Source organism: Rattus rattus, chromosome 3 (genome assembly GCF_011064425.1).
Source record: "Rattus rattus isolate New Zealand chromosome 3, Rrattus_CSIRO_v1, whole genome shotgun sequence".
In the NCBI taxonomy this organism is placed as follows: domain Eukaryota; kingdom Metazoa; phylum Chordata; class Mammalia; order Rodentia; family Muridae; genus Rattus; species Rattus rattus.
This window is the reverse complement of record NC_046156.1, coordinates 143,779,616-143,797,705: the sequence shown is the minus strand read 5'-3', so window position 1 is coordinate 143,797,705 and position 18,090 is coordinate 143,779,616. Positions and strand designations below refer to the sequence as shown.

The 18,090-nt window shown below is 50.3% G+C and overlaps 1 protein-coding gene across 2 annotated transcripts in view; it reads left to right on the top strand.

Moving 5' to 3' along the window:
* Pag1 (phosphoprotein membrane anchor with glycosphingolipid microdomains 1) overlaps positions 1 to 17,815 on the top strand; it is an 85,497-nt gene extending 67,682 nt beyond the window's left edge. For both annotated transcript variants that reach the window (XM_032898650.1, XM_032898649.1), the window contains 6 exons: positions 4,812 to 5,016; positions 6,309 to 6,360; positions 8,952 to 9,048; positions 11,444 to 12,030; positions 15,252 to 15,311; positions 17,259 to 17,815. In XM_032898650.1, the coding sequence (XP_032754541.1) occupies positions 4,886 to 5,016; positions 6,309 to 6,360; positions 8,952 to 9,048; positions 11,444 to 12,030; positions 15,252 to 15,311; positions 17,259 to 17,606 (1,275 nt within the window). In that variant the 5' untranslated portion in view covers positions 4,812 to 4,885 and the 3' untranslated portion in view covers positions 17,607 to 17,815. The remainder of the gene's footprint in view (positions 1 to 4,811; positions 5,017 to 6,308; positions 6,361 to 8,951; positions 9,049 to 11,443; positions 12,031 to 15,251; positions 15,312 to 17,258) is intronic.
* The last annotated feature ends 275 nt before the right edge of the window (positions 17,816 to 18,090 follow it).

Here is an 18,090-nt window from a genome sequence, read left to right as displayed (position 1 = left end):
TGGCCCACACATCCATCATTTTATGCAGGGCATGGACTCACCGGAGAATGTGTCTCCTCCTGACTGTTAACTTGCCTGGTTCATTTGTAACCCACGATGTGCCCTTCCACCACACGGTCGTATACCAGGTGCTGACCATCAGGAGCCATTCCCATGGGGCTGGTGACTCTGCCCCTAGGAGATGGGTCATAAGCTGAGATGGCTTCTATCATCCTTAATGACAGGTCCCCGGGACAGCCGTGAAACAGTAATAACTGTCATCACTGCCCTGAACCTGCTTCAAAGGGGCTGCAAGTGTCGGCCTCCCTAGATAATCTAATCTGAGTGTTATTATTACAAGGCTGGCTGTGATCTGAACACCTACCTGCTTCCAGTGTTCGCTAGAGTAGGAAATAGCTCTGTTCCTTTCGCCCATCTTGTCTGGTGTTTGCTTTCTGTCCTGTTGGAATTGATTAGGGTGGCTGATAATCCAAGCTGATGAAGACAATTAAACACCAAACACGACCAACCACAATTATGCAGGGCTCTCCAAGCGGCTCAAGCCTGTTCACTGGGGCTGAAACTGGAACTGTGCTGCCACCTTGTGGCTTAAAACGGCACCTGCTTTAAAGATTAAAGGCCAATGGTTTTGCTAATGCTGGAAATCCTTTCCTAATCAGTGAAATCATAGAATCTGTGTGTTCGCCGGGATGATAATAGATTGTGAAGTTTTCAGCACAGAATAAGCTATCTTGGTAATCCCAGAACTCTGAAAGCAGGGGTGGTAGAAACAGGAGTTCAAGGCCCTCCTTGTCTGTTTAGCCAGTTCAAGACTATCGCATGGTACATAAAAAAGTAAGTACCCACCTTTCTTAAGTCAAGGAATTGTGTGCCCACAGTCATCAGAATTGGCATGCTTGAGAGATGCATGAAACACCACTGCCCTTTTTTGGGAGTGCAATGTATTTTTATTTCATGGCTGTCTACAACTTGATATCAACCAGTGTATCCAATAATGAAGCACACTGTAGAGCAGAAAGACTCTGTGCAGTTGTTCACTGCTTCTCTAGCTGTGTGACACTGCCACCTTCTGCAGTTCAGCTTGGCCTTTGCCCTGTCAAATAATCTCAGGGGTGAGCTAGAAACCCAGGGACCTACAAGAGTCACCGACTCCTAGTAATGGGCCTGAAACAGCCATCTCTGTGACCCAAGATTTCCAGTGAAGGAGTTGGGACACCAACCCAGCCACAAAACGTTGGACTTAGAATCTGCCCTGTCCCTAGAGAACACAGAGAAATTGTAGGAGTGGCCAACCAGTGACTGGTCCAGCTTGAGATCCATGCCATGACTGGGAGCCCACCCCCGACACTTCCAGAGGGCCAGGAACCAGAAGCTAGATAGCCCAGAAACTTAGGATAGAACCAAACATTACAGCCTCTCAAAAAATAAAGTCAGTGCCGTGATCCCTGAAGATATTCTGCCGTGCTCCTAGACAGGAGCCTAGCATCCTCCTCAGAGAGGCTTCAGCAGCAGCAGATGGAGACAGATGCAGAGACCTACAGCCAGACAGCCTGTGGGGCCCTAGAAATCCTGTGGAAGAGGGTAAGGACGGAGCTGGAGAGGACACCATAAGAAAACCCACAGAATCAACTAACCTGGGCTCATGGGGCTGACAATCAGGGAGCCTGCATGGGTCTGACCTAGGCCCTCTGCACTTATGTTATGGTTGTGTAACCTGGTCTTCTTGTGAGGCTCCTAACAGTAGGGGCAGGGGCTGTCTCTGACTTTTTGGACTGCTTTTGGGACCCTTTTCCTCCTACTGGGTCAGCTCATCCAGCCTTGATGTAAGGGTTTATGCAAAGTATTACTGCAACTTTCATATGCATGTTTAGTTGACATCAGATGGGAGAGCTGCCCTTGTCTGAAGGGAAAGGGAGGAGTGGATGGGGAGGGAAGGGACTGGGAGGAGAGGAAAGAGGGGAAACTGGTAAGGATGAAGGAGAGAAGAATAAATATTTTTTTTTAATTTTTAATTAAAAAATACTTATGAGTGCAATCCAAAGTTAGCTGTTCTTTGGTTTTGGTAAGATTTTTTTCTTTGTTTTGCTTGCTTTTTTGTTTGTTTGTTTGTTTGTGACAGGATTATCTTTATATTCCCGTCTGTCATGGGACTCACTCTGTAGACCAGGCTGGCCTCCCAAGTGCTGAGATTAAAGGCATGTGCTACAATGTCTGACCTCCAAAATCAGCTATTCTCAGTGAGCCTTTTCCAGAACTATAACATGCCCTTTCCACAAGGACCCCGCCCCCACCCTGCCAAGAAGGCACAGAGCACAGAAGTCACACCATACACATGAAGAGAGTGCATTCATTCTCACAGGGAGGGTGCATTGCATCTCCACCTACAGGGGAGACCACGCGTCTAGACATGTGGGCAGGGAGCAGCAGGAAGCACGCTTAAGTTGTAAAGAACCCTGGGAAAATTCAAGGCAATATCGGGGGGAGGAGTTGGTGGCAGAATTTGGGGGGCAGATCCAGAAAGAGATGGAGAAAGAAAAAGTATAAGATCTCTAAAACAGGAGTAATCCACACTCCGGAGGTCAGAGGTCTGATGGTACCACGTACCCTGACACCACACACACCCATGCACATCCTTGATGCCACGCTCCTCCAGGGACCTAGTAGAGGGCCACTGTTTTGTCTCATGCCTCTGCCAGACCCCTGCTGAAGCCTCAGTCCTCCAGTAAAGTAGCAGTAGAGGCCACTGGGGAGGAAGCTGTCTGTGGCTGAGACTGAGTTTTACCCTGGCTCCCCAGAAAGTGGTCCCAGACAATCACTCTTGTCATTGAGAGACTTTTGTACAGGGCAAGGACTGGTGAGCATTTCTTTCAGTGGCTTTTCGTGACGTTATAATTGAAAGGGGTAAGCCAGAAAGTTTGACACACGTTCCAGACGTTCTATCTTTTATTCGGTAGCTTGTAATGATTCCCTTTCATCCTCCCTCCCTGAGCTGTCCTACTAGGCTGGTACCCCAGGTACTTCACTGTATTAGAGGAGATATGAGAGATGTTCAGCCACAAAGTAATGAGGCCTTGCTCTGCCTCTGAGCAACCCCACAGCCAGCTCTCATACAGGAGTTTGCTCTTTATAAACAGCATTGATCAATCAGGTGCGTGAATGAAGAAACAAAACTGTGGTGTGTACAAGAAATGGACCCTCTGTCTGCTTCCAAAAGTATTTCATGATCTGCAGCTACACTAACATAACATAATACAAGTTACCTCAGAGGTCTCTGTGGTTTAAATGCTCTCTTGTGTGCATTTTAGAAATCTATCACCTCAGCATAGCAGTCTGGTAGGCCCCGTTTAAACTGAATTGTTCTTCGTCTCCTGGAATGTGGTGGTTATTTTGTTCACGCACGAGCAGTTTGTCTGTGTGTTACCCTGATCCTGCCCTGTTTGCAGACATAATACATGACCAGAGAAAAGTTTCATGTCACTGAAGAAACCCCAGTGCATTATAAACTGTTAGAAGGGTATTCACGTGCATCCTCAGACACAGAAATAAGGTTTCATCCGTTGTACTGTACCTCAGCTATGTACTCTTCTTCATCCTTTTGTTGAAACAGCTTCGACATACCTATTTTGGTTACACTCTGGTTTGTCGCTAAGACACCCTAGAGGTGCCAGCATGTGCAGCCTCTCGGATGGCCACATGTTCTATGGTAATATCACTGACTCAAGTGAGAATGTAAAAATTAGTGTCTTTCTGCAAGAAAAATTCAGTTATGATTCATCATCCTAACCCAGAAGTTATGTTTTCTTCCTTTGCTGTTTGCATGAGCATGAATTTCAAACTGCTCCTTTTAATTAGAATGTTACGAAGCTGCCCAAGTGGGTGTAGTTTAAATAAGGCCTCTCTTACTACGGATAATATTGGCCTGGTGTGCTCCTCTGTTCTCAGCCTGTCTCTAATGCTGAAATGTTTAACAATATTTACAAATTACAAAATAACAAAGAATGAGCAATAGCCTGGCACTGTCAGAAGCATTATGGTGGGAACAGAGTGGTGGGTCAGCATTATGGTGGGAACAGAGTGGTGGGTCAGCATTATGGTGGGAACAGAGTGGTGGGTCAGCATTATGGTAAGAACAGAGTAGTGGGTCAGCATTATGGTAGGAACAGAGTAGTGGGTCAGCATTATGGTGGGAACAGAGTGGTGGGTCAGCATTATGGTGGGAACAGAGTGGTGGGTCAGCATTATGGTGGGAACAGAGTGGTGGGTCAGCATTATGGTAGGAACAGAGTAGTGGGTCAGCATTATGGTGGGAACAGAGTGGTGGGTCAGCATTATGGTGGGAACAGAGTGGTGGGTCAGCATTATGGTGGGAACAGAGTGGTGGGTCAGCATTATGGTGGGAACAGAGTGGTGGGTCAGCATTTTGGTGGGAACAGAGTGGTGGGTCAGCATTGGTGGTTCAAGCGGAGCAGAGTTTTCTCTATGGTGAGAACATGGACCAAGTTCTTTTCCAGCTGAAGTGCTGTTAGAGACCTTTCAGATTCTGAAATAAAGGTAGCTATCCTGGAGAAAAGACACAGGTCTGACCATGCCATTCATGTGTATTTTGTAGTTTCTTCAAACACAAACGGAAGGCCATTTTATATGGTCTCAGCATACCTGCATTTCGATGTTGCAAACAGAAGTTTCTGGTGTGGCATCGCGTCAGCACTCAAAAAACTCAGACTTGGGGATCTTTCTGGTTTAGGATCTTGACACTGAGAACGCTCAGCCTCTCCAGGGAAGGGATCCTAAACGTGTTGTTCTCTCTGCAGGAGGGAAGCCCTCTAGACCCATGTGATCTCCTGTGAAGAACTGAGCCCACCTGCTGGTCACCCCAGCTCCCACCATGGGACCTGCAGGAAGCGCCCTGAGCAGCGGGCAGATGCAGATGCAGATGGTGCTGTGGGGAAGTCTGGCTGCGGTGGCCATGTTCTTCCTCATCACCTTCCTCATCCTTCTGTGTTCCAGTTGTGACAGGTTAGAGCAGACATGCATGTTCCGGAGCCTAAACCCGTTGTTTTCCTGTGCCCAGCGGAGTCTCAGTGCTCAAAGCCTCCCTGGCCCGTCCGTGTTCATGGGTTGCTTACAAAGGACGTTCTTGAAAATCCTTATGGACCTTCCTGGAGAGCAAAGCAAAGAGCCCTCCTGTTTTAAATGTCTGGAATGAATTCTTGCCGTTCTTTGGGTGCTGTCCTTTTCTGGCCGTGGGCATATTGAAAGCTAAGTGTGAGGTACTACATCCTGTTGCCACCATGGGCAGTTACTGAGGATGCTCGCTGTTGTGTGGCTTGGGAGAGCTCGTGTATTATTAACCTGTGTGTGCTGAACTGCCCTTTATGAAGGAACAGGTTTGTTTTTCCTTCAGGAGAGTGTGGACGCCTGTTTTCTTTTTAAACATTACACTTGTCTCCCTTCACTCAGGGACAAGCGGAGTTCTCTGTAACTAAGACTGGTTGCTCAGAACAATCAGAGACGGTACAGGGTGTGCAGCCTTCTGGTGTTGCCGGGAGCCCGTGGGGACCAGCTTAGCCAGCTCCATACTCCTCTCTCTCAACCTGGGAAGAAAGTTAATGATATTTAAAATTCTGATATGGATCCCACCCTAAAATCTGTCAAGAAGAGAAAGCCAGACTCTCTGGCCTTATGCAGCCTCTCCTAATCCCTGCCAAGTGTGGACCCAGGCATTTGAGGACAGGACAAGCCTCCAGACACTAGTCCTAGCTCCCAGGAGCTTGAAGATTCTGCTGTTGTAATGACTCACTTGCCCACTAGGTGTCACCCTCTCCTCGACACAAACAGAAATGTCATCTTTACAACCAATGGCTTTCTTTAGACTGTTCTGTGTGAAAGACGTTTCTATTTTTACTCAACAGACGTTTCCATAGACTGGGAGTACATATGACTCATCCTGAGAGCATGTCACCTTGCTGGTGTGCCAAAGTAGTATCTCCTGTATGTTCTCTCATCCCTTTCCACACGTGACTCCACGGATTCCTAAGGGAGACGATGAGATCATTGTTAGGATTTACTAAAGAAAAAAGGCGTTGTCTGTCATCTGAGCATTCTAGGCACAGACAGCTCCTGCTTGCAGCCTGCTGTCCTCCTGCTGTGAACTTGACCTCTGGGAAGGGGTGCACCAGAAAGGGACTCGGCCTTTGCTGTTGGTTAGGACTTTTTCTGCTGAGGAACATTAGGCTAGGGGAACATGGTGTCTGCTTCACTTTAAGGACACATTTGACACCAGAATGGTGTTTTCTTCTCCGTTTCAGAGACAAGAAGCCACGGCAGCATAGTGGAGACCATGAGAGCCTGATGAATGTGGTAAGCCGCAGTGTCTGTCTGTCTGTCCACGTACACCTCTCCAGGCATGACGCTGCTGCTGGCTTTCGACGCCGCTGAAGCTGGCATGTGGACATAAATGGGCATTAGCTGTGGCTTTCTGTATGTACTGCTGGGAGCCCGGCTTGACCGGTCGGTGTTCAGGGAAGCTCTGATTGCCTGAAAGTCGCTGGACTGCCTGAAAGATTGCTACGGGCCTCCAGCCTGGTCTGGAAGGGCAGTCACAGGAACAACTGGACGACTCAAATAAGAGTTCTCGTTTCTCCCGCACTCGGTGCTGTTACTTGAGCTCCTTCCAGAGCTAGATTGGTTCCCAAGCGCACTCAGTCCTTACTGTCACCTTCCCCCAGCCTTCTCCTCTACCCCTCATGTCACCTGTCCCCCTCTGAGTGCATGTCCTTAGGGCCGAGCCCCCCCTGCTTTCATAAAGATAGCAGATTTAGTGCTAGACTAGTGCCATCTGAAATGGCCCTGCTTCCAGATAAGGTTAGTCTGTGGCACTGGGGACTGAGATTTTGACATACATTTGGGTGGAACTGCAGCCCTTCATCAGGGCCTGGGGCCCACATCATAGCTTGGCCCTGGTACATTAGCCCATCCTCGACGTTTGATGGGATCCTGATGGACCCAACAGTCTCAGGGAGCGATCCATCGCCAGGGTGAGGACCAGCCTCTGTCTTGTGTTGTGCCCGTATGAGGCAGCACAGTTTCAGTAGCTATGTCTGCAGGACTGTGCTGAGTCTCCTCTGAACTCCAGGGCAGTTCTAGGAGGGAAGGTACTTCCTGCTCAGAGCCAGGAAGCATGTATGCATTAAACTCTGAGGGCCCTGTGTTATTTGCACCCCTCAGGCATGTTCAGAGCACATGGCTGCCTGAACCCCCACTTTCCAATGCGCCTGTAGCCCAAGCAGACAGGAAGCTGCCAGGATTCCCGGCTCCTTCTGGACCCCAGGGCTCTCTCTTCCTTTATCAGAGACCACCATCATCACCCATCACAGCCGCCCTGGCCCTCGGCATCTCTCCTGCCCTGACTGATATTCTTGGCCTGTTTTCACTGCTTCTGCTGTCTCCACTTCTTGTTCCCATGTCTCCATTCTCTCCCGTGATCGCGGGTGCGACCGGAGGGGAGGCGGATGGATGGGGCCCTGTCTTTCTTCAGCTCCCACCGTCCCCAGTCAGGTGGACAGGGAGTGATGGCTGAACTTGGGCCTCACTTCCTCCTACAACAGGGGTTCTTGGGTATGGCCAGACCTGGCAGTTCCACCTGTGTTGTGTGTGGAGCCAGTGTTCAGGCTGGGACCTAGCTTGCCAGTCACTCTGATATGGGTGCCAGGGTGAACACCATCGCTCTTGACCTTCTGCCTCTGTTATTCTGCTCGAGGGCAGAATTGTGTGCTGACAGGGCCTGTGAGGCCTGTACACGGCTGCCCCCGTAGCACCGGAGTTCCCCAGATCACGCACAGTTTGCTGACTTGTTTCTCACAGGAGCTAAGGTGGGAAATGGCCGTTCAAACAGAGATTATAGAAGTTTGGCTGTGACATGTTGTTATACAGGAAGCGTTCCCTTGGTCCCTATTTCTGTCCCCTAAGGACACTATTTCTCCAATATTAGCCTCTGTATCCCAGGGTCCTGGCAAACCAGCAGCCGCCATTTCCTAGCAGCAGATGGGAGCAGTGTTGGCCGAAAGGGCAGCCTTCCCAAGCACTCAGGCATCGCCGCACATCAAGGGCTGCTCATCATCTGTTATTGTTTGATTCCCCATCAGTCTGCAAGTTTGTGAAGCCAACAACCCAAGGCTTCTGTACAGGTCACACCAGTTCCCCTGTGCTATCCTGAAACCCAGGTTGTGTCTTGGGCAGCAGGAGCCATGAAGGTGAAAAGGATGGAGTCCGGCATATTAGAGGAAATACATCCGGAAGCAGCTAGTTTCTGCCTGCCCCTGTGAGAGCTCTACCTGTCAGGCTATTCCAGGCAGTCTCCACCGCACCATCCAGCGGAGGAGCAAACAGTACTAACGAGTGCCTGTGTCTTTGAGAGTAGGAAAGGTTTGCAAAGCGGTTACTCAGTAGATGGTCGTTTTAGAGCTCTGAAATAGACTCAGAAATGTACGACATCAAGTGCTGTGTTGAGCAGGTTTAAGCCTCTTCCTATCAGGAGACAGCAGCCATACTTTGCAGTTTGCTTGGCAGCCCCTGTGTTTCAGGGCTGGTCCCTGCCTAGCTCCGTTCTGACCCACACAGTGATCTGTGGTCTGCTTTTCCCGTGAGCTAGGGAAACACAGTGGACCTGTGGCCCACCTGTAACCACCGGGCGAGACGCACTGCCCCGAGCCTTGCGACACTCCCAGTGCTCTGAGAGTCCAGAACCGCACTCAGGAAAGCACGGCCATTCTCCATTGGTGAGAAGGGTCCCCACTTGAGTGTGCCTAGCCATCCAAGGGGTTCAGCTTAAAGCATTCTTGTTTTACCTGATTTAGGCAGTGGACTCTGGCATTTCTTTGGCTGCTTTGATTTTCATAGTGTCCTCCAGTGCCCAGAAGATTCTTACCAAAAGATGTGTTTGGATTTTTCAGCCTTCCGACAAGGAGATGTTCAGCCATTCAGCGACCAGCCTGACCACAGATGCACTGGCCAGCAGTGAACAGAATGGGGTGCTCACCAACGGCGACAGTAAGTTCTGCAGAGGACGAGGCAGCTCACAACTGTCCATAACTGCAGTTGCAGGGGACCCAACGCCCTCTTCGCACCTCCACACACACCAGGCACGCAAGCTGTGCCCAGACATGATGCAGACAGAGCACTAGGGAGCGTACTCTATCCCCTATCCCCTACCAGCCAGAGGTCTCATTTGCATAATGACACCTAATCTGTTTGCTGACTTCCAGTGCCAGGAACCCTCCTGGAGTGCACTGTCATTCCCTTCACTGTGCCCATGCACAGGTGGCACTAAGTCCCCAGTTTAAAACTGAGAGGACTCCAGCACAGGGCTATTGGATCAAATTACCACAGGCTGGAGTGACTTAGAGCTGTCAGGGTCGGAGTACAGGTGCCTGCAGCCCTACTGGGGACTGAGGGAGAATCACTTCCTCGCCTCTGCACCCGCCTGCATCCCTGCATGGTTTGCTTCTCCCAGACCTTCAGGTCCCTTGCTGGCCTTAATCTTTCACACTTTAGGTCCATGTAATCTCTAAGGCTTGTGTAGGTAATCCAGGTTTCTCTACCCATCTCAAGGTTAGCTGATTACACATAGAGGCACACGCAAGAGCACACACAGAGCTGCCGTGTCATACAGCATGTTGTCCCCAGAGACTAGGACATCGACATCTTTGGGAAACCAAATCCTTGTCACGCAGTCACTAATAACCTGACTGACATTTGTTATTGCAGAGTTTGAGGATCTGTAACTTGAAGCAGGGCGCCCGATTCTAGGGCAGACGTCCAATCTGGGGCAGTCATGTCGTCTGACTCGGTGTACACTGACTGTAAGGTGTAGTTGCAGCGGTCACATCCCGCTTTGCAGCGTGTGGCATGCATTCACCCAAGGCAAGGAAGGGAACTCAGGGGTCACCAGCAATGGCACCCAAGGCTGCAGGCACCAATGCCCTATGTTCTGAGACTGGTAGCCAGAGCCCCAGCAGGAGCCACTCCTGCAGGAGAAGCAAGAACTCTAGGGCTGCTAATCCCGTGTCTAAGGATAGTTAGCGTTTCTTTTTCTTTCCTTCTCCCTAACAGATGGATGTTTACACCTCCATACAAGTATATACTGTATTTTGCTCAACCTTGCCCTCACTACCCTCTCACCTCCACACACATCCTCTCCCCAGATGTCCCCTCCTCCTGTTTTGGTTTTCTTGGTTTGTTGTTGTATCAGGGTCATTGGTTTTGTGGTTTTGGTGCAGGGCCTCACGGGCCCCTCCCAGCTAACCACTGCCTCTGATTTCCACACAGTGAGAGCCATGTGAACCTGTTTGATGTAAGCACCCTAAGAGCAGATTCCACCCACTTACATGTGGTTGAACAGCCCGTGGCACTTAGCCAACACTCAAAATCCATGGGATAATGACTGATTGACAGGTGTCATGGTCGCTATTTTAGAGGCAATCCAAGGATGTCCTAGCTGAACTTCTTCTGTGAGGAGGCAAGGATTTGGGCCCGAGGTGATGTGGAAAGAGGGTGCAGTGTTTCTGGGCCCTTTTGATGCTGGCCTAAGGGTCTGTCATGGAGTCCCAGCTTCTGTTCTGTCTGCCGATGATAGAGACTGGTGAAGTGGGGTGGCAATGGGAAGAGAGCCTTTTCCCCTCGTGTAGGCAGAGACCAATTACAGCAAGGCGAAGAGACAACGTCCGTGCCCCACTGTTTAAGAGATTTCTTTCTTATATTTACTTTTATGTGAGTACACTCTAGCCATCCGCCGACAAACCAGAACATCAGATCCCATCACAGACAGATGGTTGTGAGCCACCATGTGGCTGCTGGGAACTGAACTCAGGACCTCTGGAAGAGCAGTCAGAGCTCTTAACCGCTGAGCCATCTCTCCAGTTCTCGTGCCCCATTTTTTAGAGTCTTGGAGTCTGGCCCTGGGACTTGTCAATTTTGTATGCTACAGTGGGGGTGAAACCCAGGGCCTGTGTGTGAGGTATGTACTCTACCGCTGAGTTACGGCCACAGCCCGCCCTTCACTTTCTATTTTGAGCTAGCTTACCCAGCCTGGTCTTGAATTCAGTCTTCCTGCCTCGGCCTCTTTTAGCTGCCCCACCCCAAGCCCCACCCTGTTGTTAATTTCACCTGGTACCTGTCAAACCCTCTGGCTACATGGGTTTCAGCAGGAGTAATACATAATGGACGAACTATAAGTCAAGTACACCCACATCATTTATTAAATCTTGTACTGGGAAGGATACAGTGAATAGCTCCCCTTGCAATGTAATGGAAGTAAGACTGTGCACTGCCAGTGAGTTTGCAGCTAAGCATCAGGTAAAACCAGGTTCATAGGCATGACTCGGTGGTCCACTCACTGGTTTTTAAGGGGTGGCTTCCTCCGCTGTTAACACCCCTGCCCCTTCAGTTCTTTCAGAAGACAGCACGATGACCTGCATGCAGCATTATGAGGAAGTCCAGACCTCAGCTTCAGATCTGCTGGACTCCCAGGACAGCACAGGAAAGGCCAAGTGCCACCAGAGCCGGGAGCTGCCCAGAATCCCGCCTGAGAACGCAGTGGACGCGATGCTCACCGCCAGGGCTGCAGACGGGGACTCCGGGCCCGGCGTGGAGGGGCCCTACGAGGTGCTCAAGGATAGCTCCTCCCAGGAGAACATGGTGGAGGACTGCTTGTATGAGACAGTGAAGGAAATCAAGGAGGTGGCAGACAAAAGCCAGGGCGGCAAATCCAAGTCCACTTCTGCCCTGAAGGAGCTTCAGGGGGCCCACGCGGAGGGCAAGGCCGACTTTGCTGAATACGCCTCTGTGGACAGAAACAAAAAGTGCCGCCACAGCACAAATGCAGAGAGCATTCTGGGAACGTCCAGTGACCTGGATGAGGAAACCCCACCGCCTGTCCCAGTTAAACTTCTGGATGAGAATGCCAACCTTCCAGAGAAGGGAGAGCGCGGGGCAGAAGAGCAAGCTCCAGAAGCACCCAGTGGACACAGCAAGGTAGGGCTTTTGTCAGGATGAGGTCATCAGTCTAAGACGTGTGCGTGCGTGCGTGCCTGCGTGCGTGCCTGCGTGCGTGCCTGCGTGCGTGCCTGCGTGCGTGCCTGCGTGCGTGCCTGCGTGCGTGCCTGCCTGCGTATGGAGTCAGCTGTGCTTGGATTTTTTCACTCTCTAAGCCTTAACTGACTAAAGATATTTGTTTATAAAGCTTGTCTCATCATCTCATTTAGATAGTTTCCAGATCTTATATTTCTAATTAGACCAATATTATTGCCTAAATTTTGAAGACTAGGAACTAAATAGGCAATGTTCTTTACCAGACATCTCCCTCTTCTTGTCCTCAGGCAGCATTGTAACCTTGAGCCTTTCAGAGCCACACAGCCCAAAGCACAGTGGCTTTTCCAGAGAGTCCGAGTATCAGGGTCCCTGCTATCAGGGACCTGTATATTTTCCTGTACCCAGCTAACGGGTCTTAGTTTTCACAAGTTCCTAAACAATATTTTTAAGTCATTTCTAAAGTTTTAGTCAGCAGACCTAAGCTGCATCAGTAGTCCACCGCCTTCAGCGCGTGTGTCTTGCAGAGGAACCACTGTGCACGCCGGCTTGCCCTCACAGATTAACTAGGCCTGCTCTGCCTCAGTCGGCTGATGGCAGACTTCTAGTATCTACACAGCCGCTAATCACTTTCCAGCCATCGCTGCCCTCGGCCCTTTGCAGCCCCAACAGAAGCAGCGACCGTATGGCTGATGGCCACCCCTCCTGTGGCTGCGTTGGGTGCGTTATGACGTCATCCTGTGCGCTATTCTGAGTTTGTTTCAACTTTTTACATTATCTGTGATAATCAGCTGTTGCAAGCCCCATAAAAGTATCTGTAGACATGACCATGAAGGGCAGGAGTTTCTACCCTTCAGATAACCAAAGACTACAAAGCCAATGCAAGTTTCCACTGCCTAAACTGCTGAGACTTTATGGGCAAGCACATGGAGGATAAAAGGCTCGCTTGTTAGTAAGCAGTTCTCCAGATTTCACATTAGAAACTGGAAGTACACATCTAAGGCTCAAATTATCCCTTCACATTATACGAGCGAGTAATCCTCTCCCATGGAAACAATCCCAATTTTGTGTGAATTAAGAATTTCAAATGTTTAATGTTTATCGAAACAAAAGGTTTTATTAAGCATCTACTGCGTGCCATATGGCCCTCTGGGTGTCAATACACCAGCGAACAGTCATAAATTCATGGAAATCCCAGGTCAGGTGGAACTGCACCTTTAAACCACCGTACAGTTTAAAGGGAAAAAATAGAATAAGGGAGCTTGGGAAGGGGTGGGGGTGGGGCCCCTGGACAGAGTTGCTAGCATCTGCCTCAGTGCGAAGCCTCGGCAGAGCTGAAGGGCGACTAAGAAGGCTACACATGTGCTCTTTGGGACACTGTGCAGCTTGCTCACTTGGAAGCCCCTACGTTGCACCAGTGGCTGGTACACAGAGGGAGGGCTGGGGTAGGGAAGAGCAATGGCAAAGACGAGAGCAGTGTGCAGACAGGTGGGAACGTAGATAGCCTGGGCTCCTAGTCTGATTGAAGTAGAATAATACAGTGTAATCTATGTCTGAAAGCCTCCCCTGCTCTAATAACCAGAGCTCGAGGGTCAGGACACAGGCAGGAGACGGGGTGAGAAGAGCTTGGCTGGTGGTCATGTACTGAGGCTGGCATAGCCGGTGGGCACAGGAAACCACCAGGAACCCAGCTAGAGGATCACAGAGAAGCAGGAGCTGGGGCAAGGCTGGGCAGCCATTAGAGAGCAGGACTGATCCCAACATCGACATAGCTCAGGGCAGCCGGGAATGGCTGGTCTAAAAGGGAAGCTGGGGCTGGATTCGTACAGTTGAGAACCAGTACAGAAATGTGGTATTTAAACGTATAGGGTTGATGAGTGTAAACCAGGGCCAGAAGACCCCCAAGAACAGGGCTCTGGGGTGAGGGAATAGCAGGAGAGACCAAAACAGGGACAAAACCAGGAAAGGGAGCCACAGGTCACAGGACACACCATCATATTGATGTGGCCGTCCTGTGAGACCAAATGGAGAGTTCCTCAGACCAGTGAGGGTAGACACTCAGCTGGAACGGATGCAAAGTCTGAGGCTTCGTTGTTCCATGGTGAGGAGAAGACAGAGCTGGAAGTCCAGTTGAGTTTGTCTTGTTTTGATTCTAGCATGTTTGTGTGTAAGTAGAGGTGACCAAGGGAGAGGATCTGGTGATGTAGACAGAACAAGAGAGATGGAGAAGCCACCACATTAGTGTAGAAGGGCAGAATGCAGTATGTAGGAGGGACGACTGAGTGCAGTGCATAGCAAACAACTGTGTTTGTGGTAACCAAGAAGGAACCGAAGGACACGGGTACAGAGAAATGTATTTGCCTCTTTATGTTTTCTCAGAGAATTCAGAATGAGGCTAGCAGCCCATGAGCACCAAGTAGATGGGCCGGGGAGGAAGCGCGGGTAGAGTCTGCCTTAGAGAAGTGGCCTGAGATATGGAACCTCTCTGAGGGCCCACCCACTGGTAACATGGGAAGGAGAGACTGAGGAAGAGGACATGAAGGGGAGGAGGAACAGATAGTTGCATCACAATCAAGTATTGAGATCGGTTGGGATTAAAGAGAGGAGATGAATTAGGAAAGCTGACCTGGTGGACAAAGAGGAACAGAGAGGGAGTTAAGGCCTGGGACAATGAAGGACACTGGGAGATGGAGAAGCATCTGTCAGGGTGGGAGAGAGATAGTTTGCATGGATATGTTTTTGTTGGAATCAAGAATTAAGGTCAGAAATATGTTAGAAATAGTTAATAAACCAGGGCCCAAATCACAGAAGAACCAGGAACCAAGCTCACCGTGAAACAGGTCAGGAGAGACTGTGAGAGCCGTGGGGTTCTTCCTGGTGATACCCACAGGCTGTCGGATGTAAATGCTGGCATTCTGTGTAGAACTGCTGATCAGCCCTTCCTTGAGGCAGTTAGGAACCAAACACTAACATCAGAAGACCTCTGCACACCTGTGAAGCCCCTGGGCCACCAAGATCACGGGAACAGCTGATGCAGGAGCACAGAGTTGCCCGTATCCTGTAAAAATCACTTGAAAGCATTTGTGTGGACATGCACGTGTGTGCTAGGTTAAGCTATTGGCTTCAAACTGCTTTACTTTTTGGTTTGTATTTTATTTTTTTGACAGAGATTTAGTTCCTTGTCATACAAGTCTCGGGAAGAAGACCCAACTCTTACAGAAGAGGAGGTAAATTTCAATTCTTTTCAAATAACCAAAAACATCTGTACAAAATGTAGACATCTAGGCCTGAAGAGATGGTTTAGCAGTTAAGGGTGCGTGCTGCGCTTGCACAGGAGTTCAGAACCAGAACCTACCTGAGCTGTGGCAGCTGCCTCACCAGCTCCAGAGGGACCCAGGGCCTCTGCATCCTCAGGCATCTGCACTCACAAGCACAAGCAACTTCCAAAAGAAAAGTTAAAAATAAAAGGAAGCTAAGTCTGTAGTCCCAGTTATCACAAATTCCCTCTGGTGGCAAACAAGTACAGTCCTGTCACATGGGAGGTAGGAGGCAGGAGGATCAAGAGTTCAAGGCCAGCCCTGGCTATATTAGGCTAGCCTGGGCTACATAAGACTTAAAACTCCATTACTGAGGGATGTCAGGGCAGGAGCTGAAGCAGAGGCCATGGAGTACTGATGTAAGAAATCCTGTTTTCTTATATAATCCACTGTCACCTGCCTAGGGGTGGTGCCATCCACAGTGGGCTGGGCTCTCCCACACCAATCGTTTATTTTAAAAAATGGCCTACAGGCTTGTCTACAGTTGATTATACAAAGGCCCCCTTTCAATTGAGGTTCTTTCTCTCCCGTCAGACGATTCCACTTACATCAAGTTGAAACAAAACAATCTAGCCCACACAGTCACAGTTATTGTCAGTGCCCGCTTGGGAGGCTGGAGAATGTTTAGTTCAGTGAAGCCCAGACTGCACAAGACCCTGCCCACCACCCCTCCCCCCACAAAAAGCAGTGCTTCTCCCCAAGAATAAATGTCCTGTGGTTGTTTCCTTTGTTTGAAAGATGTGACAAGCCCTCAGGCCCGTGCTCAGATGTCAAGGTTGAGATGGGTGCCCATGTTGAGAAGATATATGATAGGCAGTAAAACACAAAGATGGCGGCGGTGCGGGTAAGCGGAGTGAAGGACACTAGGCAGGAGCAAGGGCCCCACACGAAGAGGAGGACGAACAGGGCAAGAAAAAGGAGAAAGAGTTCAGTCAACAGCTGGGCAGCCGCCACAGAAGGAAATCAGTGCTAGGCTGGAAAATTCTGAAAGTCAGGGTGAGTGGGAGACGGGAAATGTCTCCCTGAGGAAGGCTGGGTGCTGGTCTCCTCAGGAAAGACGAACCGAACCGTGCTGAGAGTAGCATCACTCGAGGCAGCCAGCGAGAACAGAGGGGAATTTCCAAGAACCGGGGTAAAACTTCAGGAGCTTTTTAGCGATGCCTTCTAAGTGTGAAGCCACCGCGCGCTAGGTTCCGGCAGAGCACCGGACATCTTCCCTGCGCCTTGCACACAGCTGGAATGGAAGGCCCAGCGTGGCCCATGTGCTGAGGAGACCCCCACACAGGCAGGAATGCTGCCTTGAACAGGGAACTCTTGAGTGCAGTGCAGGAAAATGAAGGACGTTGGAGTTCGAGACACACTTTCCTCAGAGGACCCGTTCCCCTGCTGCTCCTTTTCCCAGGGGTAGGGCTTCCCTCTGCCCGGTTCCCTAACTACACAGGGCAGAACCTGGGGGTCAGCTGGGACGCCTCTGTCACTCCACTATCACAGGGATAGCCGATGGCTGAGGCCCTCAGAGGCCTCCTAACCTCCACCCCTCGCTTGTATCTCTGGAGTACCCTCGTTGGCTCACACGCTGCTTCCTACTGAGTCCTCTGTGATTCCTTGAACTCCCACTAGTCAATGTTCTATAGCCACAAGAGCTCCGTCTGGTCCCAGCAGAACTCCACAAAACTTGGTTTCTAGAGAGTTAATCAAATACGACTCATCTACAGAAAGGAAGCTAGTTTAACTATTCTCTACTAACATAACTCTTACAGGGGGTGGGGCATGTCCCTGGGTGTATAGCTTGTCACCAAGAAGGGGAGGAGGGAGTCACAGTGGCAGGTGGCTTGTTCATGTGTCTCTGTTCCCTAGATCTCAGCGATGTATTCTTCAGTGAATAAGCCTGGACAATCGGCACACAAAGCTGGGCCGGAATCTACCTGCCAGTGCCCGCAGGGTCCCCCTCAGAGGTCATCATCTTCCTGTAACGACCTCTATGCCACTGTGAAGGACTTCGAGAAAACTCCCAACAGCATCAGCATGCTGCCACCAGCAAGGAGACCCGGTGAGGAACCAGAGCCTGACTATGAAGCCATACAGACTCTAAACAGAGAGGACGACAAGGTCCCTCTGGGGACCAATGGCCACCTTGTCCCCAAGGAGAATGACTACGAGAGCATTGGGGACTTGCAGCAAGGCAGGGATGTCACCAGGCTCTAGCAACGGAAAGAGGCTGTGATGGACAGCTCTCATGCTACTCTGGTTAGCTGAAGTCAAGTGCGGGCTCACAACTGTTTCCTGGTTTCTGAAACAGTAAGGTACGGACCTGCCTTCCAGGGCAGGCAACCTCCAGTGCTCCCAAGAAACCCCTGGTACCCCGACCTGCACACTCCACAGAAGAAGCCTGGCTGTGGCTGCAGGAGGTGGAGATGGAGGTGGAGCCCCGCCCACCCATGCTGAAACCCCAGCTGCCTGGAATTCTACGGCTGTGGAGGACCCCTGTTTTCTTCCTCTCCTTCCCTCAGCTACTTGTGCTAAAACACTGGAAACCTACCATGTATGCTTCATCCCAAGGACGGTCTCCCACTGGCCTGCACTGGCCTTCAGCTAAATGTCAGCTTGGAGAGAAACTGGTTCCCACTAACCCGCCCTCCTCCCAGACCTGCCTTGTTGGCCCCTGGGCGTCTGGATGCTCAGGCTGTGA